The sequence below is a fragment of the Microcaecilia unicolor genome, chromosome 7, assembly GCF_901765095.1.
Source record: "Microcaecilia unicolor chromosome 7, aMicUni1.1, whole genome shotgun sequence".
NCBI lineage: Eukaryota > Metazoa > Chordata > Amphibia > Gymnophiona > Siphonopidae > Microcaecilia > Microcaecilia unicolor.
In genome coordinates, this window is record NC_044037.1 from 85,971,988 (window position 1) to 85,999,702 (window position 27,715).

Below are 27,715 nucleotides of genomic sequence, written 5' to 3' on the forward strand. Positions count from 1 at the left end.
TCGCGAGAGCTGTCCCATCTGGAGTAGTTTACGTGACGTCACCGAACGGAAGCTCGGCCTCTTTTCCGGTGGCGGAGCCCAGGCGAGCTGTTCAGTGAGAATGAAGGTGAGCCGTGGCAACAGTCTTGTGGCGATGGCATCTAAATCGGAATAATGTCAGCGAGCACGGGGCTGTGGTTGTTCGCGGAGCTGACTGTGGGGGATGGGCGGGGTTCGGCAGGGTTAGGATGGCGGTGGATTGCGAGGACCTTCCCGACCGGCAGTGGCTGGAGCGGTGCAGGCTGGTGGCGCCTGCGCGCTCTGTGGGTCGAGTCCGAGAAAAGCTTCCTGTGCTCCCATGTCTTGTGGTAGTGGTTTCCTATAGCGCTATCAGGCCGAGTAGCCCACTTGGTTCTGTTTCTGTTGGTGAGACTGTTTTTGCCCCCATTGTATGCATGGACTTATAATTCTTGTTTAAATAAATCGTGCCTGGCCTGGCTTAAATGGAGGTAGCTGAAGGAGAGAAATCAGCGCCTCATGTCCTTTCACCTCCTGGGTCCTTCGGACTAGTTCTTAGCACTCAAGGATTGATAGCAGTAGCTTGCTGCTCTATGGTTTATCGTCAGCGTTGAGGGGCGGGGAAAGGCATAGTGGTTTTTCTCCCACTTTTGGACGTTGGGCAATGGGCATGTGCTGTTTGGCTAAGAGTAAAGCAGATGTCTTGGGAAAGGTGATGGTGTGCCTTGATAGCAAGTCCAGCGCTGAGTGTTACACAGTGTAAATGGAAAGGTTGGGAACCACGGAGTATAGGAGCAATGTACCCAAGAAGGTTTAATTGACAGGAAAGTAAGGAAACAACGTCAAAAACCCTAGGTGCAATCTTGATACACTCAAAGCAAAGTCTATGCCAAGCCACACATAGGTAGTCCTTATATTTCTAATAAAGCATTCACTATTGTTTTGGGTTACTCAATATAGTAGCAAGCTTGGCCTACTGACTTTAGGCTACATATTGGGCAAGCATGCTCCCACTATCTTCTTTCAATTAAATCTCCTTGGGTTTACTGGAGCTGCAAAATGGGAGCTGCAGCAGAAATACACAGGAATCTCATCATGAGGCACAATCAGTTAAGCTACTGTAGCTGTGCTTGGGGTGGAGGGGGGTGCTAGGAGAAGTGCATCCTTCTAATGAATCTCTGTGACTACAGCTTGTTAAAGGTGGTCAGAGAGTGAAAATAAGGTTGGTGGTTTTGGGTAGGAAAGAAAATAGGTTGGGGGAGAGAAAAGGAGGACTGCTAGGGAAGAGGGGAATACGAGGCACATGAGGTTTGCTGATGGAGAAAAGGAAGTGCTGTTTCTCGGGGATGGAGGGGAATATGTTGTGCTAGAGCCTCCACTGTTGACTGTATACGATGAGAGGGTGAGGGAGACGACAACTTTGTGTCAGCTCTGTTTGGTTTATAGGAAATTGAGTTTGTACTACTACTACTATTAGCCATTTCTATAGCTCTACTAGATACATGCAGCTCTGTACTGTCATATGCAGGTACTTTTTTTGCCCCCAGAGGGCTCAGTCTAAATTTTTGTACCTGGGGCAATGGAGCGTAAAGTGACTTGCCCAAGTTCACAAGGAACTGCAGTGGGAATTGAACCCAGGTCATCAGGCTCAAATCCCACTGCACTAACCATTAAGCTACTCCTCCAGTTTGTTCCTGCCTTGTTATCTGTGATAGAGAGGTATATTTTCAAAGCAGACTTACAAAGTTACTTGGAGGGGCATAATCGAATGGGGACAACCATCTCTAAGGAAATCCCGGCAAAGGGACAGGGAAACCCATATTATCGAAACAAGATGGGCATCCATCTTTCGTTTTGATAATACGGTCGGGGACGCCCAAATCTCAACATTTAGGTCGACCTTAGAGATGGTCGTACCTGTTTTTCGGCCATAATGGAAACTGAGGACACCCATCTCAAAAATGACCAAATCCAACTCATTTGGTTGTGGGAGGAGCCAGCATTCGTAGTGCACTGGTCCCCTTGACATGCCAGGACACCAACCGGGCACCCTAGGGGGCACTGCAGTGGACTTCACAAATTGCTCCCAGATGCATAGCTCCCTTACCTTCGGTGCTGAGTCCCCCAAAACCCACTCCCCACAACTGTACACCACTACCGTAGCCCTAAGGGGTGAAGGGGGGCACCTGCATGTGGGTACAGTGGGTTTTGAAGGGCTCACATTTACCAACACAAGTGTAACAGGTGGGGGGTGGGCCTGGGTCCGCCTTCCTGAAGTGCATTGCACCCACTAATACTACTCCAGGGACCTGCATACTGCTGTGATGGAGCTGGGTATGACATTAGAGGCTGGCAAAAAAAATTTTTTAGGGTGGGAGGGGGTTGGTGACCACTGGGGGAGTAAGGGGAGGTCGTCCCTGATTCCCTCCGGTGGTGATCTGATCAGTTTGGGCACCTTTTTGAGACTTGGTTGTGAAAACAAATGGACCAAGTAAAGTCGACCAAATGCTCATCAGGGACGCCCATCTTTTTTCCATTATTGGCCGAGGACTTCCATCTTTTAAGCATGCCCTAGTCCCGCCTTTGCTATGCCTCCGACTTGGCCCCGTGAACTTTGGTCATCCCCGCGACGGACTGCAGTTGAGGGCGCCCAAAATCGGTTTTCGATTATGCTGATTTGGGCGACCCTGAGAGAAGGACGCCCATCTCTTTCGAAAATGCCCCTGATAGTAATCTATGGAACTTTGTAAGTCTAAGTGCTTTGAAAATGAGCCCCAGAGTAGTAGTAATACTTCTGAGCCAATCACTATGTGAAAGGTGCCATGCCTTCTGCTTCTGAATAATTTTAATTGACTTTTATTGGGCATGGTGTGCACTTTTTGTTGGTCGTTGAGTGGCACAATTTTTTTTTTTTTGTGAGTTCTCTTCAACAGTCTCTTCCTTCACCTCTACGATTAAATTTTTCTGGTTCTTCAAGATTATAATTTTCCTTAAGTTTTCTAATCTCCTGTTGCAACACCATCTTGTCTCAGTTGTGGTTATTCCTTTGTTTGTGTAATGCTCAGGTTTTAAACTAAACATGACATTTACTTGGATATTTCGGACTTTATATTTCAGCTAAACATCTCCTTCCCAGCCACTGGCTGCCAGAAGCTCATTGAGGTTGATGATGAGCGAAAACTGCGAACTTTCTATGAGAAGCGCATGGCCACTGAGGTCTCTGCTGATCCTTTGGGCGACGAATGGAAGGTAAAAGCAGGTTTGCTTCTGGTGTGAGTTTTGTGTGTGTGTGTGTGGAGAAGAGTATTGGTGCAGCTGTACTCCAGAGTGCAGTTTTTAGGCACCGTGGTGTCATGACGCTTGGGGTTTGTTGAGCCTTGCTTTAGATTGCTGCTGAATCTATCCCCTTTCACCTTCATACTATGACCTCTTATTCCAGAGCTTCTTCTCTTTAGTTGAGAGAAGTTCATGTCCTATGAATTTATGCCATGGAGGTATTTAAAAGTTTCTATCATATGGCGATCTGTAAGTCTGTTCCAGTATGCTTTATGATAAAAGACCTCTGGACTGACTACATTCTGTTTGTACCTTCAAAAATATATAGTCTCGAGAACTGTACCCAGTATTAGTGTAGTTTTTCTCAATATACTGTTCCTGCCATTTGGCACAACAGAACAGTACCAAACAGTTATTAATTCAGGTTGTTGAGTGGGGTCTATATAGCAAGATTAGTTTGAGATGAGGAAGGACTAACACTTCAAAAGTCAATTATAAAAAGCATCCTTCATCCTTGGAGCTAATGGCATGTTGAAGATACCTGATATGGCCTTACAGGTTATTAAAGAGCCTATAGTTCTGGCATTTACATTTACCCATGTACTTGTAAACCGAAGCAGAGATCCTAAACATTGATCTGCCAAGAGTTTCAAGATAATGTTTTCAAAGGTACAGATTGGGAAAAGGCTATAAAAAAATTTCAGTGTATGACTATACTTTGGCTCGTGTTTTGTCAAGTGGAAACAGTTTGGTGCCACCACCAAGACACTGCCTCCATCAGGCTGTACCTCCAAAATCGGTAACTATGAGTTGAGGAAACCTCTGAGGCCTAAGATTGTTCTAAAAATATTAGAGGTCTTTGGCTGTAGCTAAGGAAAATGTTGACTGTTCAACAAACATGGACTGTCTAGGCTAATGATCAGGTAGAAGTCATACGATATAGCACATAGTGTTTACAAAAGAAACATTTAGGGGACACTACATGCAGATGGGAGAATGTTTTGAGGTCTGAGGCCAAAGTATACAACACAGTATGTCGCTCTGCTAACACCATCCCTCTAATGAAGCATGGTGTGTCAATACTTTTTTCTGGGTATACTTCGCATCAACAGGGCAAGGAGTCTTTTATGAAGAGAAGATCGAAGGAAAGATGGATCGTCAAGGCGGAGATCCGAAACACAAAGCAAAAACACCAATGGAGTGACTCAGCAAAAAGAAAAGGAATGTTCTCAAGTGGCCCAGACTGGAATCCAACAGAAAATCAGCGATGAGGCTCAAGGACTGCAGTCCACTGATGATTCCCAACCAGACTGACTGGCTGATGCTCGGAACCAAACACCGGCATTAGAGCCGATTAGCACTGAACTTGTGTCAGTATTAATCTGTGCAGGATGTTCAGAAGAGTCTAGCACAGGAAATAGCTTGTGTGCCAGAGATGGCCCCAAATTGTATTTAAATGTTAATGAGGTCTTTGGTATTCCTTACCAATGCTCAGACGACAGCGCTGCAATGTGCAGAAGGACTGGATGGCTTCTGAAGTTGAAAAATTAACACCCGGTCCAGGGCAACATTGCTTTGATGGGGAAGATTTGTTGTTGAACTTTGGAACTGAGAGCAAAAGCACAAGGCATCTTCAAGACAGGGTGTCAACTCAAATTTATGTGTTTAGGCAAAATTGCCTTTCTTCAGGGGTCTTAAAGTACACAATGTCCAGAAATTGCATGAAATAGCAATGAGATGGTCCGCAATCTGAAGACGCCAAATAATTGCCACAAAAAATACCTGGATTGTAAATATCAAGCCAAATCGCAGTAGTGCACAGCCTTGAACCAACTAGTGCCAACTGGTGGTCTATTCTTGTTTTAGAATTAAAAAATTTAGAATTAAAAAGTGTGCTTTTAAGAACGAAACCAAAAGTAAAAGCGTATTTGATCTTGTGCAGCATGTATGTGCTTGCCACAAATCTGTCAAGTACAGGAATTGAAAAGCGCAATTGTGCATTTTTTTGTGCATCTCCACCTGCAAAAAACGCTGCTCGTGCATGCACAAATGCCAGTGCACAATCAGCACACACAGGTGCTGATGCAAAGCAAAGAGACCAGTACGTATAACAAGCCTTATAAAAACCCTCTGCATCTACAGCGGTTTTCAGCAGTATTTCCGCGCTTTACGGCACGTATATGCTATGTTTGCATATGACACACAATGACCATGGCGCATGCGCACCAGAGGACTGCATTGTTCTGGGCTGGTATCAACATGTGAAAGAAATGCTCATATGCTTCACCTACTTTACATTTTGTTAGTGCAGTTCCACCATGCATATAATTTGATTGAAGATTGGAGAACTATTTTTCAGCGCTGTTCCTGCACTATTTCCTAGGCACTGTTTGCTATAGCGCCAGAGTTCCGAGCATTGGCGTGAGAAAGAGCCTGAGCTACTTGGCAAGAAGAGTGGGCAAGAACAGCACCATCACACTATGAAAAGTTGGTAGACACTGATCTTACATGATGGGTAGTTAGTGTGGCAAAGAGGACTTCCACCAAGTATTAAGCAGTCTAGACTTTGTTTTCTTATTCTTAATTACTTTTCAAATATTTCTCTGTGTGTTTTTGACACAAAGTGTAGAGTATGTTGTGTACACCAGTGAAATAAACTTGAGTTTTAGTGCAGTTTGAATTGTGATAGAATGTGAAACGTGTACAAAGGTGTGAAGGCATTGTAGGCAAGGCATATGTTTGGTAATCTTGGAGTGCTTACAAGCTGTCTGAAGAGTACAAGTTCTGATGTATTGTTTCCCCCAGGGATATGTTGTGCGAATCAGCGGTGGGAACGACAAGCAGGGCTTTCCTATGAAGCAAGGTGTGCTGACTCATGGACGGGTCAGGCTACTGCTGAGCAAGGGCCACTCCTGCTATCGTCCTAGGAGAACTGGAGAGCGCAAGCGCAAGTCTGTCCATGGTTGCATTGTTGATGCCAACCTAAGTGTCCTCAACTTGGTTATTGTCAGGAAAGGTAAGAGGCAGCATGGCTTTTTTTTTTTTTGGATCTGTTCAACTGCAATGACATGTTCTTGCCTTATACATAGCTTGGAAAGACGAAGCTCTCAAGCATTCTGGTCGTTTTTGGGTTTTGAGTGATTAGCATGAGATTTCTGAGAGCTCAAAGTGGTTCTTTTTATTGCTTCTTCCCTTTCAGGCTGCTTCTGTACAGAATTGGAAATCCTACAGCACAGGAGATAAGAGTATGATTACCCACAGCTGATTCTCATCTCCTTTTTATGCACCTATCTAAATAGGGAAGGGAAAAGAGCTAGTCTTATGCTAATTTTGCCTGCTGGCAAAGAGGATATTTAGTGAGATATCGTATCCTGCACAGTAATTTATGGCCTGGGGCACTTAGGTCCATGTTTAATAAACTAAGCCTTGTGTCTGGTGTCATCTCAGGTCATTTTTAATAAGTTTGATATGGACATGGAAATGGATGATCTGAACAGGTATGAAAACATCCACAAAAGGCTTATTGTAGCATACTGGATTATAGTACAGTGGAAGTGATTTAAAATGGAACTTCATTTGCTTCCTAATTGGGCCTGTTCATAATTTCAGCTCCTCTCTATTTGGTGAACATAAGTGTTACCATACTGGGATAGACCAAAGGTCCAAGCCTAGTATTCTGTTTCCAACAGTGGCCAATCCAGATCACAAGTAACTGGCAAGATCCCAAAAGAGTAAAACAGATTTTATTCTGCTTATCCTAGAAAAGCAGTGGATTTTTCCATGTCCATCTTAATAATTGTTTATGGACTTTTAGGAAATTATCCAGACCTTTTTTAAACTCTGCTAAGCTAATTGTTTTTACCAAATTCTCCGGCAATGAATTCCAGAGTTTACATGTTGAGTGAAGAAATATTTCTCTGATCTTGTTTTATATTTGCTACTTAGTAGCTTTATTGCGTGCCCCCCTAGTCCTAGTATTTGGAAACAGTAAACAAGCAATTACCTGTTCCACTGCACTCAGTATTTTATAAACATCTATCATATCTCCCCTCAGCTCTCTCTTCTGCAACCTGAAGAGCCCTAGCCGCTTTAGCCTTTCCTGATAGGGAAGTCTTCCCATCCCCTTTATCATTTTTGTTGCCCCTCTCCGTACCTTTTCTAATTCTGCTATATCTTTTTTGAGATGCGGTGACCAGAATTGCTGAGAGTATTTGAGATGCGGGTGCACCGTGGAGTGATACAAAGGCTTATTCCTTGTCATCAAGCAGATGAAGCCATTACGTATGGGTTGTGTCCATCAACCAGCAGGGGGAGATAGAGAGCACTCAACTTTTCTCAGTGCCTCATGGCCAGCTAGCTCCACTGCCTTTTCAGTATTCTCTATCTCCCCAAGCAGGGTGGCTGCAGCTTCTTCGAGCTCCATCAAAAATCTGCCTGGGGGTGGGTCCTGGCTTGCCAGTTGTTAGCCGGGGTGTTAGAGGCTATAGCAGCTTCACTTTGAAGGCACATAGGTCAGCCCTTTCCCTGCCTTACCCATACTCCCGTGGATGTGGACATATTAGCTTGCTTTTCCCTGTCCTTTCCCAAAGGACTCGTACTCCCTTCTAACAAAGCATGATAATACCCTACTAAATAGGGAAATCCTTTTTAAATTGTACTAACAAGTGCCCATACCTATTTTCTGAATGGGAAAGAGATCTGGGCAAAAAAAATTGACTGTCCTGCCTCTTTTCTTAATACTGAATTAGGTTGCATGCTGCAACCTATCAAAGATGTGTGATTGAAATGTAGACAAACATCTTTATTCCAGCTCTGTTTCTTCCAACCTAATTTCCTCCTCCTGTCCTTGGCTTTGCCCACTATGTAGTTTATAGACTGCCCCAACTTGACATTTCATCCTTTAGATTGTACGCTCCTTTGAGCAGGGATTGTCCTTCTTTGCGAAACTGTACAGCGCTGCGTAACCCTAGTAGCGCTTTAGAAATGTTAAGTAGTAGTAGTAGTCCTTTCCCACTCAGTGGTTGCAGGCACATTGGTTCGCCTTTCCCTGCCTTTCCCACTTATCTGAGCCTCCGGAGTGTTTTTATTTACCTCTTTTGCCTCTGCTTTCCTCACAGCGGTAAAAAAATAAATAATTAAAGTCGAGTCGCACTTTAGCGCAGCAATCTTGGAAAAGAGGTTTTTCTTGAGATTCTTCTGCAGGACCGGAGCTGTGATACTCGGTCTAGTGAGGTAAGAGTGTTTTCTGACTCCTCCGGGGTGGGCCCGCGATCGGGATGTTTTTGGCGCGAACCGCCATTTTTGAATTTTACCGCCGTTTTCGGCGATGGCTACGGAGATTATAAAGCGCTCTTCTAAATATGGCAAGTGCAAATCAGCAGCGGGGCTCTGTAATTCGTGCTGTACAGACGGTAGAGCCGGCCCGAGCATGGCGAGCAGCGATCTTTCACGCTCTGAGCTGGCAGCGGACGCCATTTTGGATTTTCCACATGGCGCGGCCTCCGTTGCGATGGGGGGGAGTCCTCTGAGTGAGACTAATAATAGAGCTGATAGCCCTGGGCACAATCCGGGCGGTCAGGGAGCGGTTTTCTCCCCTGATTTTGTTTTAATGCTGCATAGGGCATACATGCTTAAAAGAACTCTTCCACAGGGATCTTCGGACCCTCTGCCTGCCCCCCCGGTGGATCCTGGCCTTTTGGAGTTGGCTTTGCCTGTTTCTTATCCTCCTGATAAACGCAGAAGGGCTAATTCCCCTTCTGAGTGTGGCGCACCCCCCTTTTCCCCCTCGAGGTCGGGCTATGAGGATTCTGAGGGGTCTGGCAGAACTTCTTGAGCTGAGGAGCCAGAGTCGGGTGCAGAATTGCCACAGGAGCTTGATGATCTGTCTGTGGTGAGGATTTTCCACCGCGAGGAGCTGGCAGCGCTTATTTCAGATGCCTTACAAGCCCTCTCGATTGAAGATCCTGGGAGTGGCACAGCCTCCTCTGTTAATCCAAGGATGGCTAGTACCAGAAAGCCTGCTCGAGCCTTTCCTTTGCATGACTCCATCCAAGAGCTTATTTCGGCTCAATGGGCTGACCCCGAGGGACCTTTGAAGGTTGCCAGGGCTATGGGACAATTATACCCTCTGAGTGAGGGACATTTGGCTCGCTTTGCTATGCCTAAAGTGGATGCCCTGGTCACGGCTGTGACAAAGAGAACTACCCTCCCTGTTGAAGGAGGTGTTGCCCTGAAGGATAGTCAAGACCGCAGGCTTGATTCAGCTCTGAAGCGGTCCTTTGATTTGGCAGGTCTCACTGTTCGGGCGTCTGCATGCAGTTGTTATGCTGCTAGAGCCTGCCTGGTTTGGTTACAACAGGCAGTGGAACAGCCCGGTGATGGAGCGGAGACCTTATCTGAAGTGGCTCCGCGGATGGAGTCGGCCTTGTCCTTTTTGGCTGACGCCCTTTATGATATGGTCAGAGCTTTGGCTAAGCAAATGGCGGTAGCAGTGGCGGCTCGCCACACTCTTTGGCTACGACATTGGGCGGCAGACATGGCCTCTAAGCAAAGGTTGGTGAAGTTGCCCTTTCAAGGCCTTCTCCTGTTTGGTGAGGAGCTGGAAAACATTGTTAAAGGCCTGGGGGATTCCAAACCTCAGCGCTTGCCCGAAGATAGGCCGAAGCCTTCCTTTTAGGGTCAGGCGGTCCGCTCCTCTTACAGACCTCGCTTCTGTGAAGCTAGAAGGTACCGCCCGGGGCGTTCTGCTGGGTTCACTTCGCGTGCCCGCTTTCAGCAGAGAAACTTCTTTCGCTCGGACAAACGTTCCGCAGCTGCCGGTTCAAGGCCTGGAGTTCAGGGGCGACCCTCTCAATGATGGTGCGCCGGCCCCCTCCTCGTTTCCTGTCATCGGAGGAAGACTTTCCCTCTTTTTCGAGGAGTGGGCCAAAATCTCCGCAGATCAGTGGGTCTTGGACCTGATCAGAGACAGATACCGAATAGAATTCGATGCCCCGGTGAGAGACGTGTTTGTGGAGTCCCGATGCTGTTCTGTCGCCAAACGGGCGGCGGTAGAGGAGACTCTGCACAGTCTGTGCCGGATAGGGGCTGTGACCCCGGTGCCTCCCGCCGAACAAGGTCTAGGCCGCTACTCCATTTACTTTGTGGTGCCACGAAAAGACGGGTCTTTTCGCCCGATCCTGGACTTAAAGGAGCTAAGCAAGTCCTTAAGAGTGCGGCATTTTCACATGGAAACCCTGCGCTCCGTCATTGCGGCGGTACAGCCAGGAGAGTTTCTCACGTCTCTGGACGTCAAAGAAGCTTATTGGCACATACCAATTTGGCCCCCACACCAGAAGTTTCTGCGGTTTGCGGTGTTGGGAAAACATTTCCAGTTTCGGGCCTTGCCTTTTGGCCTCGCCACAGCTCCCCGAACCTTGTCCAAGGTAATGGTGGTAGTAGCTGCCTTTCTCGGGCGAGAGGGTATCCGGGTTCACCCGTACCTAGACGACTGGCTCAGAGCAGACTCAGAAAAAGAGTCATCTAGCTACAGCCAGAGTGGTTTCAGTCCTTCAATCTCTGGGCTGGGTCGTCAATATGGCCAAAAGTTACCTGACCCCCTCGCAATCTCTAGAATATTTGGGGTCCAGGTTCGACACAGCCTCGGGCTATGTGTTTCTTCCCAAGCAAAGGCGGTGCAAGCTTCAGAATCAGGTCCGTCTGCTCCTGAGGATGCCCCGCCCGCGAGCTTGGGACATTGTCCAGCTGTTGGGATCGATGACGGCCACCTTGGAAGTGGTGCCATGGGCGAGAGCGCACCTGAGACCTCTACAGTATGCTCTACTCCAAAGATGGTCTCCAGTATCTCAGGATTATCAGTGCAGACTTTCTTGGCTCCCTGCGGCCCGCCTCAGTATGGAGTGGTGGCTCTCGGACAGCATGTTGCGGCGGGGAATGCCACTGGCGCTCCCCGATTGGTGCCTGGTGGTGACAGATGCAAGCCTGAAGGGCTGGGGCGCACATTGCCAAGGGAAGCATGCCCAGGGTCTGTGGACGCCCGACAAGTCGGAGTGGTCTATCAACCGCCTGGAGTTTCAGCGTTTCACCTAAACCAGCCTGTTTTTCTTCCCTCCTTTGTTGAGGAGGAGTTTCCAGGTTCATTTGGGCAGTTGCACCTTTTGGATGTGCGCAGGACTCTGTTGCAGTATCTGCGAATTACAAATTCTTTCAGGACCTCTGATCATCTTTTTGTGCTGTTTGCAGGTCCTCGCAGAGGGTCTTCAGCGTCTAAAGCCACTATTGCCCGTTGGCTCAAAGAAGCTATCTTTTCAGCATATCTGCTGTCTGGCCGGGCTCCGCCTGAAGCCTTTAAGGCGCATTCCACAAGAGCGATTTCCTCTTTCTGGGCGGAAACTGGAGCACTATCTCTTCATGAGATTTGCAGTGCTGCAACATGGGCTTCTAAGCTCTCTTTCACCCGACATTACAGGCTGGATGTGGCTGCCAGGAGGGATGCGTGTTTTGGAGCACATTTTGAATCTCGCCGAGACCGTCAGGCTGCATACAGGAGGACGGAGAGCAGCATGCTGGGCAGGAAAGAGGGGGGCTCTTTCCTGCCCCGACGTCACTAGACCACCAGGGAAGATCGCGTGACGTGAGTAGGGGAGAAGTGGTGACAGGGCCGGGGGGAGTGCGATCCCGAACTCGGGGGGAGGGCGGGAGGGAGGGAAATCGCTACCTTCGGACTATAAGACGCACCCCCCATTTTCCTCCCAAATTTGGGGGAAAAAAGTGCGTCTTATAGTCCGAAACATACGGTAGGTTCTTACCATGATAATTTTCTTTCCTTTAGTCATAGCAGATGAAGCCATGAGCCCTCCCTGTATGATTGTCTGTATTGCAGTGATTCTGATTTTAGGTGCTGTTCTTGTTTCCTGAAGTTATATTCCTTCCTTGGGGAGTCGGAAAACAGTCTTCAGGATTCTTGTTACAGTTATAGGAGGATGAGTTCATTCCCTCCAGTTCATGTTTTGGGAGGATGAGTTTATTCCCTCCAGGAGGATGCAAGTATTCCCTCCATTTATACAAAGTGGAGGACGAGTTTATTCCCTCCAGGAGGATGAGTTCATTCCCTCCTTTTTTGAGTTCATGCCCTTGTTAAGGGGCCATCGTTCGCTGTGAGGAAAGTTCATGTTATTCCCATTGCAGTTTGCCATACTGCTTTGGAAGCTTCAAATACTGAAGAGGCAGTGGAGCTAGCTGGCCATGAGGCACTGAGAAAAGTTGAGTGCTCTCTATCTCCCCCTGCTGGTTGATGAACACAACCCATACGTAATGGCTTCATCTGCTATGACTAAAGGAAAGAAAATTATCATGGTAAGAACCTAATTTTCCCATTTTGTTTTCCATTCCTTTCCTAATAATTCCTAATATTCTGTGGACAAGCAGGATAAGGCAACCACACATAGGTGGTGGTATCACATGACAGTGCCAGTTTGGACTTGCTCCCCTAGAGCTCTAAAGTCAAATCACTATCAAGACTTCCTGAGATTTTCATAGTGCTTGCCCACCAGAGGTAACTGCCACCTTTTCCAGTCTTTTCCATACACTTGAAACATGTCAGATGGATTCAGCTCCTCTCCTAAAAATTCCATCACACTTCCTTCTGTTCACCATGAAGCTAGGTTTTTAAAAGTGCCCTCAGTAGTTATATGCAAAGATCCTAGCGAATCGCTTAGCAAGGGTACTCCCCCATCTGATCGCATCTGAGGAACACGTCAGGGTTGCCCTTTGTCACCCTTATTATTCATTTTGGCATTGAACCCCCTGATCAGAGACATCTGCGCACACCCAGAGATAGAGGGGGAGTGACTTGGGGGCCCTCATTTAAGGTCTCCGCTTTCGCGAATTATATTTTAGTGCACCCCACTCAGCCTAAGAAATCCCTAACAGCACTGCTGGAACTTCTCCAAGAGTATGGAGATTTTGCAGGGCTTAAGATCAACTATTTAAAATCCTGGGCCCTCACAGGCAACCCATTGGTGAGGGAACTGGGGAAATATGTTTTCTCTGAAATGGGCCTCGGAATCTATCAAATATTTGGGAGTGCAGATCCCCATGCGTGCAGCCACTTTATATCATATAAATATAGTTAGTAGGATAGAGGCCTTGAAGGGGCGCTTAGATAAGTGGAGGGTTTTGCCACTTACTCTGCATGGGAGGATACACTTGTACAGGATGGTGGAGTTTCCACGTTGGCTATACCTATTACAGGGTCTCCCATTGCGGATAAAAAGCAAAGACATGAATCTGATCTTTAAGTGTATCTGCAAATTTATCTGGAGAAACTCGAAGCCAAAACTCACATTGAAACTTTTAATGGGCCCTTGGAGGGAGGGGGGGTTGGGACCACCAGACTTGAGGCGCTACAACCAAGCCTGCCTGTTGTGGCATCTGGGGGATTGGTTCTTGAACAGACAAGACTTCACACCCCGAACGTTAGAACAGGACTATTTTAAACCGTTTCACCTGTACTTTCTGTTACATTGCCCAAGGAAAATGATACCTGTGCAGGTGGGGAGAAGTGTACTATTGGACCCCCTACGGGAGGTTTGGCGAGAAGAGTTGGGGTCTAGCGGCTGACACCTCCGATCTACTTATTCAGGGTAATCCGGGCTTTATACCAGGGATAGAGAATAGAGTGTTTAGCAGTTGGGCAACCATGGGGATTATGAGGCTAGAACATGTTCTAGGTACAAGGGGTCAGTTGCTAGAACTGGGATCCTTGGGGGTGGGTATAGAGAATAGCTCTATATTTGCTCACTGTCAATTAGCACAATATACCCGGACTTTGGAGCCTGGGAAACTGAAGGGTGGGCATGGACGTTGTATCAGAGACTTCTTTAGCTCAGTACCTGGAGAGCATCTCTCGGACACGGGATTGCAGAAGGTATTAGGGGACCAAAGTAGTAGGAAAGAAACAGGGAGCATATTGCAACGTTGGGCCCATGACTTGCAAAAACCTAGCCTAAACTTGGACTTTAAGAACCTGACGGCCCGTATACCTACCCTATCAGGTAATGCCACCCTGAGGGAATGCCAATACAGAATCTTGCATAGGGCATATATGACTACATACCAGGTGTTCAGATTTGGAGGTGCCCCAGACCCCTTGTGCTCAAAGTGTGGATTGGGGGAGGGCACGTGGTTTCACTCCCTCTGGGACAAATTATAAAGTATTTAGAGTCAGTGGTGCAGGTTAAGGTTTCCCCTTCCCCAGAGGGCTTTTTACTGGATATATATGAAGTGTTTAAGCAACAAATGAGGGGGGCACGGCAATTTCTTCGTAAAGCGGGCATCGTTGGGAAGAAATTGATTTTGACTGCGTGGCTGCAGACAGAGGCCCCAGATTTCTGGCATTGGAGGAACCGTCTGCGTGAGTTGCTACTGCAGGAGCGCAGGGTGGTGGGATCCTCCCCAAGGAGGCGGAAAGCTTTTCTGAGGGTTTGGGAGCCATACATACAGACCTTATCAGCTAAAGCACACAGCTTTATATTGAATTGCCTATAGTAGTTTTTTTTTTTTTTGTACTTTCTTTCTTTCTCCTGTTCTTATGAGGGGGGGGGGGGGAGGGAAGATAGGGTAGTTAGGTTGGGGGAAGCCATGAGGACAATGTCACTGACAGAGCTGAGCCACCATTCACATAGTAGGATTATCGGTGGAGATGTTAAGGCAAAAGGGTGATACTTATAGTTGGGGGACTGTGTTCTGGCTCTCACGTGATAGTTATGCTGTTACTGCCTTATGTTTCTAATAGAATCAAGTTGTCTCGGGGTGGATGGGAAGGGGCTGGAGGGAGGAGGAAGACAAATTCCAGTATTTGTAGACGCATGAAGACCAGAGTTATTGGTCATACAGTTCTGTTTGTAAATTGCACAATGTTGTTTATATTCACTGGCTAAAGAAATGGATCGTTTGCGGTTTCACATTGGGGGGTGGGGTAGGGGGATAAAAAGTTTAATGCTTGATATATTACGCCACAGCATGTATAATGATACCTAAGAACAGTTATGGTTTTCAGTGTGCTTGTATTAATGGCTGTATAATACATGCATTGTCATCAATAAAAAAATGTTAAATCATAAAAGTGCCCTCAGTGCTCCAGGTGTACATGGCCCTCTGCAACACACACCATGTGTGCTCTCATGCCCTGAGAGTCCACGAAAACTGCAGCCACTCCTCAGCTGCTACCCCCCTGCAGGACCCCCTGGCATCTGTCAACAATCCAGATCCAGCCATTTCCACACAACACCATTGTGACTGAGGCAACCAGATCAACTTAGCCATTGAAAATGAGCTTCTATATCATGTGTTAATTACTGCATGGTAAATTTCATCTGGACTTGGGCAGATTCTGTAAGGACTGACAGTTGGTTTAGTAAATGGTTTGCTCTGATAATTGAGCAGGCTTTGTGTCTTTAGAGACCACTGTTATTTGGGAGATAGCTATCAGCTCCCATGAAATCTTTTTACTACAGTTGTTTGAATAAGGCTTTTATTGTGTATATTTAGGGGAGAAGGATATTCCAGGCCTGACTGACAACACAGTCCCTCGCCGCCTTGGTCCTAAGAGGGCCAGCAGAATCCGCAAGCTGTTCAACCTGTCCAAAGAAGATGATGTGCGGCAGTATGTCGTGAGAAAGCCCCTGAACAAGGAAGGTGAGTGTGCATTAGCAGATGCGAGGAAGGTAATTTTTGTTTGAATTGTTCTTTTGTCAGGAAATTGGGTCCTCCTTTTAAAGAGGGAAGACAGAGATGGCACACTTACGTCGGGTAATATATTTGTGTGGTTTTCTTGCCTGTTTTTTTTTTTATGGTAAATTTGTACTGCTCATACTGTTCTGTACAAGGGTTGTACTTGATTTGGAAATTGGCATAATTATAAATAAAATGTAAAAAAAAATTCCTAGCAAAGTACCTAGCATATTGAATCAAGATTGCCACCAGGGGTGGTGGGCAAGGATTATAGATGGGGGGGGGGGGGGGTTATACCTGGGAGGTAAGTGACCTGTACTAGCTTTGCATTTATTATGGGTTGCACAGGCCAAGACATACCTACCTGTTGCTAGGAATTGATATGGGGAAGGCTTTCGGACTGGGTCAGCTAGGACTTTCTATTGAGGACCCTGCAGAAGTTGCATATGTTGGAAAATTTTATTAAGTGGAGATGAGCCGTATACATGCAGCCTAAAGTGGGTTTAAAGGAGACTGGAACATATAGGTTAGAAAGGGGGAACCCAGCAGTGATCTCTTTTTTTTTTTTTTTTATTATTATTATTGTTCAGGCTTACAATGGAACTATCGGCAGAGGAAGAACATAAAATAATGTGTTATTGTCTGTATTAGGGGGGCAACCTACTACTCAAGGGCTGCATTCAGCCCGCCATTGAATTCTATGCTCCTCCTCCTCCCCCCCCCTTTTGTGGGCCGCAGGAGGAATAAAAAGTACCAGGGCCAGCACCGGCGATAACTTTCAGCACTGAGGACCCTTGGTGCCCACTTTCGTGAAGGTTCCTCAGTGCTGAAATTGTATCTGGTGCTGGGCCTAGTGCTTCTTGTTGCTCCCACAGGTCCAGATTCATAAACACAGCAGCAGCAAGTGGGAGGGAGTGAGGTTTGAGGAGAAATGTTGAACGAGAGACGAGGGCTGATGTTGGGATTGGGGGATATTGGGAGAAGTGGAGACAGATCTTGGATGGGCAGGGGGAAGGGAAGAGAGAGAGGGGAATTGCAGCACATTGATGGAGAAGAGAGAGGAGGGAAGCAGAACCAGATACTTGGATCAACATGATTACAATAATTGTCAGCAGACAACAAAAGTAGAAAAATATTTTATTTTAGTGATTGGAATGTGTCTGTTTTTTGAGAATTTACATCTGCTGTCTTTATATTTTTGCCCTGTACAGAAGGAAATGTCTTTCTGTTTTTATGACATTGTCTTGCATGCAGAGTCTGGCTCTTTGGATTTCAGGTTAATTTTTATCTACATATTTCTACTTTGGTTTTTGGTCACTTATCCTGTTTTTAAAGAGGGACTATCCGTGTTCTGCATCTGTGATCAAGGATTATGGAGATGGAGAAGAGGGATACATAGGGATGCTGGTAGCTAAAAGTTCTTAGATGGAAACTTTTGTCATTTTAGTAGTAATTCATCTGTTGTTTAAGCAAATACCTTGATATTACTCTCCATTAAGAAGAGGAAAATCTTATTGGTGTACAGAGCTCTCACTTAAAATGATTAAAGCTGCCATCTAAGAACTTTTAGCTTCCATTCAGCCACCATTCTGCAAAGTGAGTTTTGTATGAAATCTTCTAAATGTATTTATTTATTTTTTATTCAGTTAGGCTTTCTGGAGGTATTTTCTGTTTTTCATAACTGATATATTTTGTTGGCAGAAAGTTGTGTCGGGTGAATTATTTTATTTATTTATTTGTTGCAATGTGGCTTACATAGTGCACTAGTAGCCATCGCCAATACCGGCATTATCCATTTTTGTTTTGGATATTAGGGAAAGACTTGCAAATATGTTGGTGTGAGCAAGTGGCAGGGGTTGAAATGAACGCGCTGCTGGGGGGGTGGGGGGTTGGATGTCCCACAGGAAGGAGGGGGAGCTGAAAAGAATACAGTGTTAAATAGGGTTTTCTAGGAAGACCCCCCCCCCCCCCGGTTATATTGACAGAAACCTTGTTTGGAACAAGGGGGGGGGGGGGGGACTGGCCCTATCTGTCATCAGTATTTGGCAGGTCAACTGAAGACTGGTTTTAGGATGGAAAATGAATGATGATCTGCCAGATGTTAAGTTGGAACAGGAATTGGCAGGGAAGTGTCTGCTGCAGCGGGTGCTCTAGCTGTCTAGGGAGGGGCTGCAAGCTTTGAAAATTGAAGACCATCAAGATTTGGGAGGCAATATGGTTTTAAGATAAGATTGTTCTTCAGTTTAGCACCTCTGAAATATAAGATACATTTTGCACCAGGTCTTGTAAGATATTTCGGAAATTGACTGTCAGAAGGTTGCCCACTTTGCTCATTTTATTGAGGACTAGTAAAAAAGGCCCGTTTCTGACACAAATGAAACGGGCACTAGCAAGGTTTTCCTCGGAGTGTGTATGTTTGGGAGAGTGTATGTGAGAGTGACTGTGTGAGAGAGAGAGTGAAAGTGTGAGTGTGTGTGTGTGAGAGAGTGTGAGTCTGGGTGTGAGTGTGTTTGTGAGAGAGAGTGTGTGTGTGAGAATGAGAGTGTGTGCAAGTGTGTATGTGAGACACAGTGTGAGAGAGAGTGTGTGTGTGCGAGAGAGAGAGTGTGTGAGACACAGATTCTCTGTGAGAGTGAGTGTATGAGACCAAGCGAGTGTGTGAGTGACTGTGTGGCACATAGAGTGAATGTGATACAGTGTGAAACAGAGTGTGTGAGAGTGAGAGTCAGAAAGACATTGTATATGAGAGAGAAAGTGTGAGCCCTGCCCTCCCAATCCATGCCCATCTGTCCCCTGCCCCCTCCATTCATCCTTTTCCAGCAATTCCCCTCTCTCCCTGAGCCCTGCCCTCCCAATCCATGCCCATCCATGCTCCTCTGTCACCTGTCCCCTCCATTCATCCCTATCCAGCAATTCCCCTCTCTCCCTGAGCCCTGCCCTGCAATCCATATCCATCCATGCCCATCTGTCCCCTCCATTCATCCCTATCCAGCAATTCCCCTCTCTCCCTGAGCACTGCCCTCCCAATCCATGCCCATCCATGCTCCTCTGTCACCTGCCCCCTCCATTCATCCCTATTGAGCAATTCCCCTCTCTCCCTGAGGCCTGCCCTGCAATCCATATCCATCCATGCCCATCTGTCCCCTCCATTCATCCCTATCCAGCAATTCCCCTCTCTCCCTGAGCCCTGACCTCCCAATCCATGCTCCTACCCCCTCCATTCATCCCTTTCCAGCAATTCCCCTCTCTCCCTGAGGCCTGCCCTCCCAATCCATGGCCATCCATGCTCCTCTGTCACCTGCCCCCTCCATTCATCCCTATTCAGCAATTCCCCTCTCTCCCTATGCCCTGCCCTGCAATCCATATCCATCCATGCCCATCTGTCCCCTCCATTCATCCCTATCCAGCAATTCCCCTCTCTCCCTGAGGCCTGCCCTCCCAATCCATGCCCATTCATGCTCCTCTGTCCCCTGCCCCCTCCATTCTTCCCTTTCCAGCAATTCCCCTCTCTCCCTGAGCCCTGCCCTCCCAATCCATGCCCATCCATGCTCCTCTGTCCCCTGCCCCCTCCATTGTTCCTTTTCCTGCAATTCCCCTCTCTTCCTTCCATGACCCCTCGCATCCATGCTCCTCTCTCTCCCATGTCCCAACCTGGCCCGCCCTCTTCTTCCCCCCCTCCCTTCGCATCAATGCTGTCGTTTTTCCCCTGCCTTTCTGCTCCCATTGTTTAACTTCACTGCCCACCCTCTTCTCTCCCCCCAACATCCCTTTTATTTTGTTTTTCTTTTTAAATTTACCTTCGTGGTGGCGGTTCCGGCAGCGTCAGGGAAGGAGGCGGCGTTCCCGACGTCTAGCCTTCCCTTCGCTTTGTTCCGCCTTCTTCTGACGTCATCATTGACGTCAGAAGAAGGCGGAACACAGCGAAGGGAAGGCTACAGACGTCGGGAGCGCCGCCTCCTTCCCTGACGCTGCGCTGCCGGAACCGCCACCACGGAGGTAAATCTAATATACTAAAACGCACCGTGCGTGGGTGTGATCAGTTTGTTTGTTTTTTTTTCTGCCCTCGCGATCCGTTTTTTTTCCCCGCCCTCGACGTCATGACGTTTGACGCGAGGGCGGGGCAGAGACGGCTGGGTGGCTTCACACCACGAATCCACGAACCCTTCAGGAAGTGTTTGAGTGACTTCAGAACGTTGTCTTCAGAACGTTCACGGTGCGTTTTATTATATTAGATGAGGAATAAATTGAGTTTTACGTATTTTGAGGTATATGACTAGATGCTACAGATGAGTCATCTCAAGCACAGAGTTTGGGGGAGGGAGCAGATTTTACATGGGGTAGAGTGGGTGTGGGAACAACCTCCATATTTTGTAATGGGAGGGGGGGGCTGATATCGTTAAATACCAACTTATGAGGACATGGAAGAGAGATTGGTGAAGGAAGAGGGTAGTATCAACTTGATTTCAAGAAAATGTTGCAGACACTATGGATAGCTTGCAGTTGTTGTTCCTAGAGGCTTTGAGGTCTTGTTAGAGATGGATATATGGTGAGTGCCCTCAGGTACAGGGAGCAGTGGAGAAAGCTGTGCCTTAGAGCTGCTGACCGCATAGCTTCTACTGAGAGCTTTTCACAAAAAATTGCTCATGGGACACAGTATTTAATGAGCATGCAAATTACTGCCTTGTTAATTACACTGCAGTAATCCATAGCACATTGCAAAATGTCCCCCTTACTATCAGTGCTTGGCTAATGTAGTGACAAACATAAGCATTTAAAGAAAAAAAAGCTGTTGGTCTGCAAAATCTGTGGTAGCCCTCCAACCCAATCCCTGACACAGTTTTCTGCATTGTCCCCTTTAGGTCTCCCTCAACCTCCCCCGGCCTTAGACACCAGAGCTTTTTGGTTTTAGTGGTCTTGTCTGTTGTTTTCCACCCCCTCCCCATCTTCCCACCACCACAAAAGTCCCTGTAAACTGATGTTCATTGCAGGAGTTACTTCAGGTGCTGAGCCCCTTTCTGCATCGTTCTCACTAATTTTTATGTTAAACTGTACCTGCTGTACACTCCCTTGGGTGAATCCCTTCATAAAGGCGGTTAATGAATCCCAATAAATAAATTACATGTTTATTGAACCCTTGTTAACCACATATTTCTACCCGCAGTAGCGCTTTGCATCAGCCCTAGGTATATTGGAAGGAGGGTTAGCAGGCAATTAATTGGATGTATCATACTTCCTTGCATGGTGACCTCAGCTATTTTTGTTGGGTAAGGGGTAGAAACCCAGGATCCAGCTGTGAGTAAACTAAAATATACATTGGCAGCTCACTGAGTGTATCTAACATAACAAATGTGGAAAATGTTTATGAAATTGTACTCAACAGTGATTTAGTTGGGAGAAATATAGGGAAGCCTGGAGGAGGTTGTCAGATTATCTGGCTCAGTCAAGGGTGTAAGGAGGCTAGAAGATTAGAAGGTACTGTATCGCGTAAAGGGGAGGGAATATAAATAAGGTTCGCTTTGTATGGAGTAAGAGAACCAGAGTATAAAAGGAACAGTTGCATGCTGGTATGGATTGTATTTTTGGACACCTTAAGGGAATAATAATCTTTATTCAAAAACTTGGTATACTGCCCAGATTTCCAGATCAGAGCGGTTTACACAACATAATCCAAATAAAGTAGATAGAAAAGAACTCCATCAGTCGATAGAAAGACCTAAAGCACAGTCAACCAAAGTTGCTCATTCAGAATTAAAATTAAACAATACAGACAGAGAGAATGTTCTATTCTCAGGACTAAAGGTCAAAAAGGTTTTCCAACAGAAGGTATAAAACCCTAAACTTTTATCAATAAAATGAGTATATTCACTGTAAAAAAAAATGAAGCCTCATATATATGGCCACCCATTTCCTAAACTACAGAGCTTTAACTTTAAAAAATGCATTTTTAAAAGAACTTTAATTTTTTTATAATTAGGTTCTGCTCGACCCTCTTTAGGCAAGACATTCCAAAGCGATGGTGCTTGCCAAAAGAAAACCCTTTCCTGTGTGGCTACCCAACATTCCCTTGAAAGAGAGGGCATAACCATCCTATATTCCAGAAGGAACATAAGACATCTAGCTGGTGTATTAAAAAAAAAAAGACCTACTTAAATAAGAGGGCTCCCACAGAGCTTTGTGTGTTGGGCAAAATGCTTTAAATTTGCTCCTAAAAGATATAGGTAGCAAGTGATACTTGAGGCACAAAGGGGTCACATGCTCAGACATACAAGCATTGCCAAGTAGCTTAATAGTAATATTCTGCAAAGTTTGTGTCATTTTGACTTGAGTATTATCAAACCTAAATAAACTGTTTCCATAGGCCAATCTCGTAACGACTAAAGCTTGGAAAATGCTTGTGGGCTATATCACAACCCTTTATTACTACTACTACTAAACATTTCTAAAGCGCTACTAGGGTTACGCAGTGCTGTACAATTTACATAGAGGGACAGTCCCTGCTCAAAGAGCTTACAATCTAGTAGACAAGTGAACGGTTAAATTGGAGCAGTCTGGATTTACTGACGGTAAGAGTTAGGTGCCGAACGCAGTAATGAAGAGGTGGGTTTTAAGCAGAGACTTGAAGATGGGCAGGGAGGGGGCTTGGCGTATGGGCTCAGGAAGGTTGTTCCAGGCATAGGGAGAGGCGAGGCAGAATGAGCGGAGCCTGGAGTTGGCGGTGGTGGAGAAGGGCACAGAGAGGAGGGACTTGTCCTGTGAACAGAGGTTTCGGGCGGGAACGTAAGGGGAGATGAGGGTAGAAAGGTAGTGAGGGGCGGCAGACTTGAGTGCATTTGTAGGTAAGAAGGAGAAGCTTGAATTAAATGCGATATCTGATTGGAAGCCTTGAAACATAAAGCGTCCTTTGTGTAATGGACTAAGTGACTGTGCCCTATATTTTGGTGAGCAAAATTATTAGTCCTAGTTACCTAAAACTAGATACTGGGAGAAAAGGCTTCCGAAATAGTGAGGGTATCGGGGTCAGGCAAATGTTACTGTTGCCCCGTTATCCAACGGGCACCAGTTTTATTAGTGTTCAGAATAAGTCTGTGATATTGTTGCAACCAATCTGCTAAAAGTTCCAACTCCGATTGCAAGCTGGGTTGGATCCATAGTACCTGGTGACACTTTTGCTAAGTTAAGGATATCGCCGGCATAGCGGTATGTTCTCAACTTATAATCTTGCATTAATGCTATCAAAGGACTCAAAAGACGTTAAATAGTAACGGTGATAAGGCAGAGCCTTGAAGTACATCACAATCTAATACTAGTTCTGATAATTATTTTCACCAATATTCACTACATAAGATTTTTCTGATACAAGGTACCTAAAGCAGGCTAGAGCTGTATCAATAACCCCTGCTGTCTTTAACCGCTGGAGGAGCAGAGTATGGTCGACCAGATCAAGTGCTACAGCCAAATCCAGAGACGCAGCAAGAATCAGGTGTCTATTATCTAATGATTCCCACAGTTCTCTCATAACTGCTGCCAGAGTAGTCTCTGTACTGTGATTGCTACACCCAAGACAATGAGGTTTTAGAAAACAATCTTGTACTCTCAACAAAAACAAGCATCTGTTGCAAAACTACCTGTTTAACCATTTTTGCTGGGAGAGACAAATTTGAGATTGGCCTATTACTCTGCACATTGCTTTAAGAACAGGCTGCACACTAGCGTATTTCCAACATTTAGGAACTACTCCCTGTAAGCTGCTATTTCCCATTAAAAACAAAGTAGGGGTAAGGCAATGCCTAGTCATTTTAATCTGTAGGAGAGAGTATAGTAGGATTGAGGGAAGGAATTGGGTTCTGTACAAAATAAAACAATGGAAGGCTTTATTGTTGGTCATGTCTTTCTTTTAAACTGGCTGATATATTGAATACAAACAACACTACAAAAAAAAGAAAAAAAAGCCACTGAAAAGATCAATGCAAAATGAATTTGTTTACAAAGTAAATGTATGTAGTACAGTAGTTATAAAACTTTGCTCTCCCTTTGATGGAGTTGGGAGCAGTGTAGTTAACATTGCATACAGTTTTATTCTGCTTTGCAATCTAAGATGTAGTGCACCATCTTATGGGCACATTTTCCAGAAGAAAGTGGTGCTCTGCATTCTTCAGTGTTTATGGGTAGAGGATGAGTAATGCTTGATCTGTCTTATACCTATCACTGGCAAGTTACCTTGCTTAGCAAAAGCACCATGGGTTTTACTTGCACTTGGATGAGATTGGCCCATATTCGTGTTGTCACAGATACAATTAAAGGAGGACAGATGCAGTCATTTAAAAAAAAAAAAAATACAGCTGTAAAATGACAAAAACAATCCGTGTTGGAGTCAGATTTTAGTAATGGTATCAGTTTGCAAAATATTTTTTTTGTTAATTTTTAATGTACTCTGAGCATAGTGCTTGAGTCCTCATGTTCACTTCTGCCTACGTTCTGTCACTGGCTATTTGTGTTACAGTTTTGAACATGCTTCTAGGAGTCTAAGGGAACAGTTAAAGGAATATAACGTGATTTCCACAAGGAATGAGTGATTTGTGACATTGCACAGTTAGAGGCTATGTTCTTTTTGTTTACCAATATCAGTTTTTTTCTAGGAGTTAGTAGTTAACATCGAGTTCAGTATGCTTTACAAAGGACACCAGGCATCTGTTTGCACTGCCTGAGTCACTGGGATTTTGTGTTTTTGTAAAGGTGGCAGTGAGTTTGTGTAGAGCATCCCAGAACTACACTGTCATGTAATGCCTTAGTGCTTACGCTGTTCTATCCATTCAGGGTTAACCCAGACTTTAAGCTATTCTTCAATGATTTTTAGAGATACTGAGGCCCTCACAAAAGCCTGGACTTACTCAGGGGCCCTTTCACTAAAGCTTAGCACACGTTAAATGCTGTACATACTATTTTATACCTATAGAAATTCACCAATAGGTCAGCAACACCAGCATTTGGGTGTTTGGCTTTTTTTGTTTGTTTTTCTTTTATTTGATCAGTCAAACATAGGGCTAGCAAAGTGAATAGCTTATTAAGAAAAAGAAATTGCAGCAAGTTATAACCGGCAACCAAACGGTAAAAGTCCCAGGGCAGTTTTGCACTATACAAATGCTAATAATAATAATCATAGTGGCACATGTGAAAGTGTGGGAAGCAATAAGTTTTTTTTTTTTTTTTTTTCACAACAGTATTTCTAAGCGAGTCTGTAGGAACAGGAGCATGTTTTTAAAGGATTGCCTGATCCTTTTTCTCTATTCCTAATTTATTAAGGGAAAATGGAAGCAGAACACTGTTGGCCAGATCCATTGCTTTGTTTAAAAACACTTTGTTTATGTAATTGGCTCCACTGTGTAAATTTGCCTTCTGTCCACCGCTCATGAATTCATATTTAACACATGAATTTGATTTGTAGGCAAGAAACCCAGAACTAAGGCTCCTAAGATTCAGCGCTTGGTCACTCCCCGAGTGTTACAGCACAAGCGCAGACGCATTGCTCTGAAGAAGCAGCGCACACAGAAGAACAAGGAGGAGGCATCGGAGTATGCCAAACTTTTGGCCAAGAGAATGAAGGTAGGCATCTGAACAATTGATCAAATACTTTGTATGCTTGTAAGAGATTCTTATAGCCTATTGGGGAGAGCAACTAGGCTCAAGCAGCATAATCTACTTGGTGGGGTTCAGTTCATTTTGCAGCTTGTTTTGGGCAGTTCTTGGATGTGCGGGTTGTGTTTGGACATGCTGGTCTGGGACCAGCACACATGTTATTGACAGTCCAGCAGTTCTGAAAAATGGTGGATGTGTCTGTGCAAAGGGTATATAGAAATTGTAGAATTAATTTTTTTTTTTTAAAGTCTCATTTCACTTCCAAGACAAAGTGATCAGAAAAAGTGCTATGATTTGGTTTTCTGTCACTGGCCACTGGATTAGTTGAACTGTTTTGACTGTGCTGCTTTTACCTTTTTAGCACGGGGGTTGCCCTTCAGTGCCAGGCCACATTATAAAAACAAAAAAAGAGGTTAAGTGCATACTTATGGTGTGACAAAATGGTGTTTGTTCAGGGGCTGGGTGTGTAAAGACATGGTAAAGTGTGCCTCATTTAAGGTGACAGGCACTTTAAGCCTGTGAAACAGACATGCATATGGAGCCTCACCAGTAAGCACTATCACTTGGGTGAAATGTGCCTAAAACATAAACCTGAAGCGACTTTGCTTTTAATAGAGGTTGCAGCCAGAGTGGGGGCCCAGGGTCCACCTCTAGCCAGTCAGGGAGTGTATCTAATTTGTAATGTCTTTATTTGTTGCTGTACTTTGGTGGAGGGCTTTCAGACTCCAGGAAGAGCCCCTCATCTTTGCCATCTGCAGTGCTGTGGAGATTACAAGGTCATTAAATAATCAAAATTATGTAGTAGTGCCTAAATTAACTGCCAATTATCAGTTGATATCAACCCACAGAGATGGTATGGCAGTGGTTGTGGATAAAGGCGAATCTTAATGAGGGGTGTCACTGAATCGCTCATAATATTTTCACATCTACTATAAAAGTAAAATGAATGATCTAGGCTCATTCTTGGGTTCATTTGGTTGTCCCCTGTACTGTGCTACTCAGGGGAAGGACAACAGTTCAGGGGCATGGGAGCATCAGTAGCTGTGCCTCTGCTTTTCTTTTCCATGGCACCTTTGCTTTTGTTCTCTGAAGGAAGGGGCCTTGTTCAACTGCATTCAGGATGCAGCCTGTGTTCTTCCCTAGTTTTTGAGCCTTGCATCTGGCTAGTACTGTGCTGCTTAGAGAGAAGGAGGCACAGCAAGGCACTCCTGATGCAGCCTGCTGACAGTGGTGGGAGTGATAACAGGAAATGTGCGCAAAGTCCTGCTACTTCTTCAGGCCAGAGGACAGCTAAATGACCAACAGACCTTGTTTGGTGCACACCTAGTGGCTTTCATTGTAAAAATATTTTGAGGAGGATGTCGTTTATCTGCATTTTCACGTTTTAGCTATTTTCACCAAAAGCTGAAAAATAAGGAAGCAACATTCCAGTACTCTTGCACTGTACTGCAAATGTCATGTATTTTTTATTTCTTACGGAGGGCTAAATTTAGATTTGGGGGTATGTTCGATGTGATTTGAGTTTTTGGTAACTTGTATAATCTTTCTTCCACTCTTAGGAGGCCAAGGAGAAACGGCAGGAGCAGATCGCCAAGAGGCGAAGATTATCCTCACTCAGAGCCTCTACTTCCAAATCCGAGTCCAGCCAGAAGTAGAAATATTATGCTGTTGCAGAATTAAAACAATTTTGTGGTCAAACTACCATTATGCTTTGTTTTTATTTAATCAGAGACTTAAGGATTTTTTTTTTATTCTTATTATGGACTTCAAGCTAATTGTTTAGCTGAATTTGCCATTGCTTTACATTCTCAGTACAGCAGGACAGCTATATCTGATCTGCTGTGAAAAAAGGTGTTCGTTTCTGGAGATAGAGCAGTGGCATAATTGTGTTTGGAAGACTGTAGCTTGTTCTATCCTTGTGCAGAGACTTCAGCATGAGGAGCCCAGGTCTAGGGGGTTACTGTTTTTAATTTTCATTTGTTTCTCACAAGTAAATAGAGGTTTCCAAGTTTATTAAATATTAATATTTGATATGCTGCCATACATCAAAGCCATCTCTCCCTCTTGGGGTTTTTTT

The 27,715-nt window shown here is 45.3% G+C and overlaps 1 protein-coding gene across 1 annotated transcript; it reads left to right on the forward strand.

The window, feature by feature from the left end:
- On the forward strand, nt 1–27,345 carry RPS6 (ribosomal protein S6). Its single transcript, XM_030209279.1, has 6 exons — nt 1–106; nt 3,115–3,246; nt 6,079–6,289; nt 15,823–15,969; nt 25,448–25,605; nt 27,198–27,345. Exons 1-6 carry the CDS (start codon nt 101–103, stop codon nt 27,291–27,293), a joined length of 750 nt encoding a protein of 249 aa, XP_030065139.1. The 5' UTR covers nt 1–100; the 3' UTR covers nt 27,294–27,345.
- The last annotated feature ends 370 nt before the right edge of the window (nt 27,346–27,715 follow it).

Bases quoted from the DNA above. Each gene is read 5' to 3' on its own strand.
- RPS6 (XM_030209279.1), top strand. The intron at 6,290-15,822 runs GTAAGAGGCAGC...GTGTATATTTAG, and splicing joins CTTGGTTATTGTCAGGAAAG to GGGAGAAGGATATTCCAGGC. The intron at 15,970-25,447 runs GTGAGTGTGCAT...TTTGATTTGTAG, and splicing joins AAAGCCCCTGAACAAGGAAG to GCAAGAAACCCAGAACTAAG.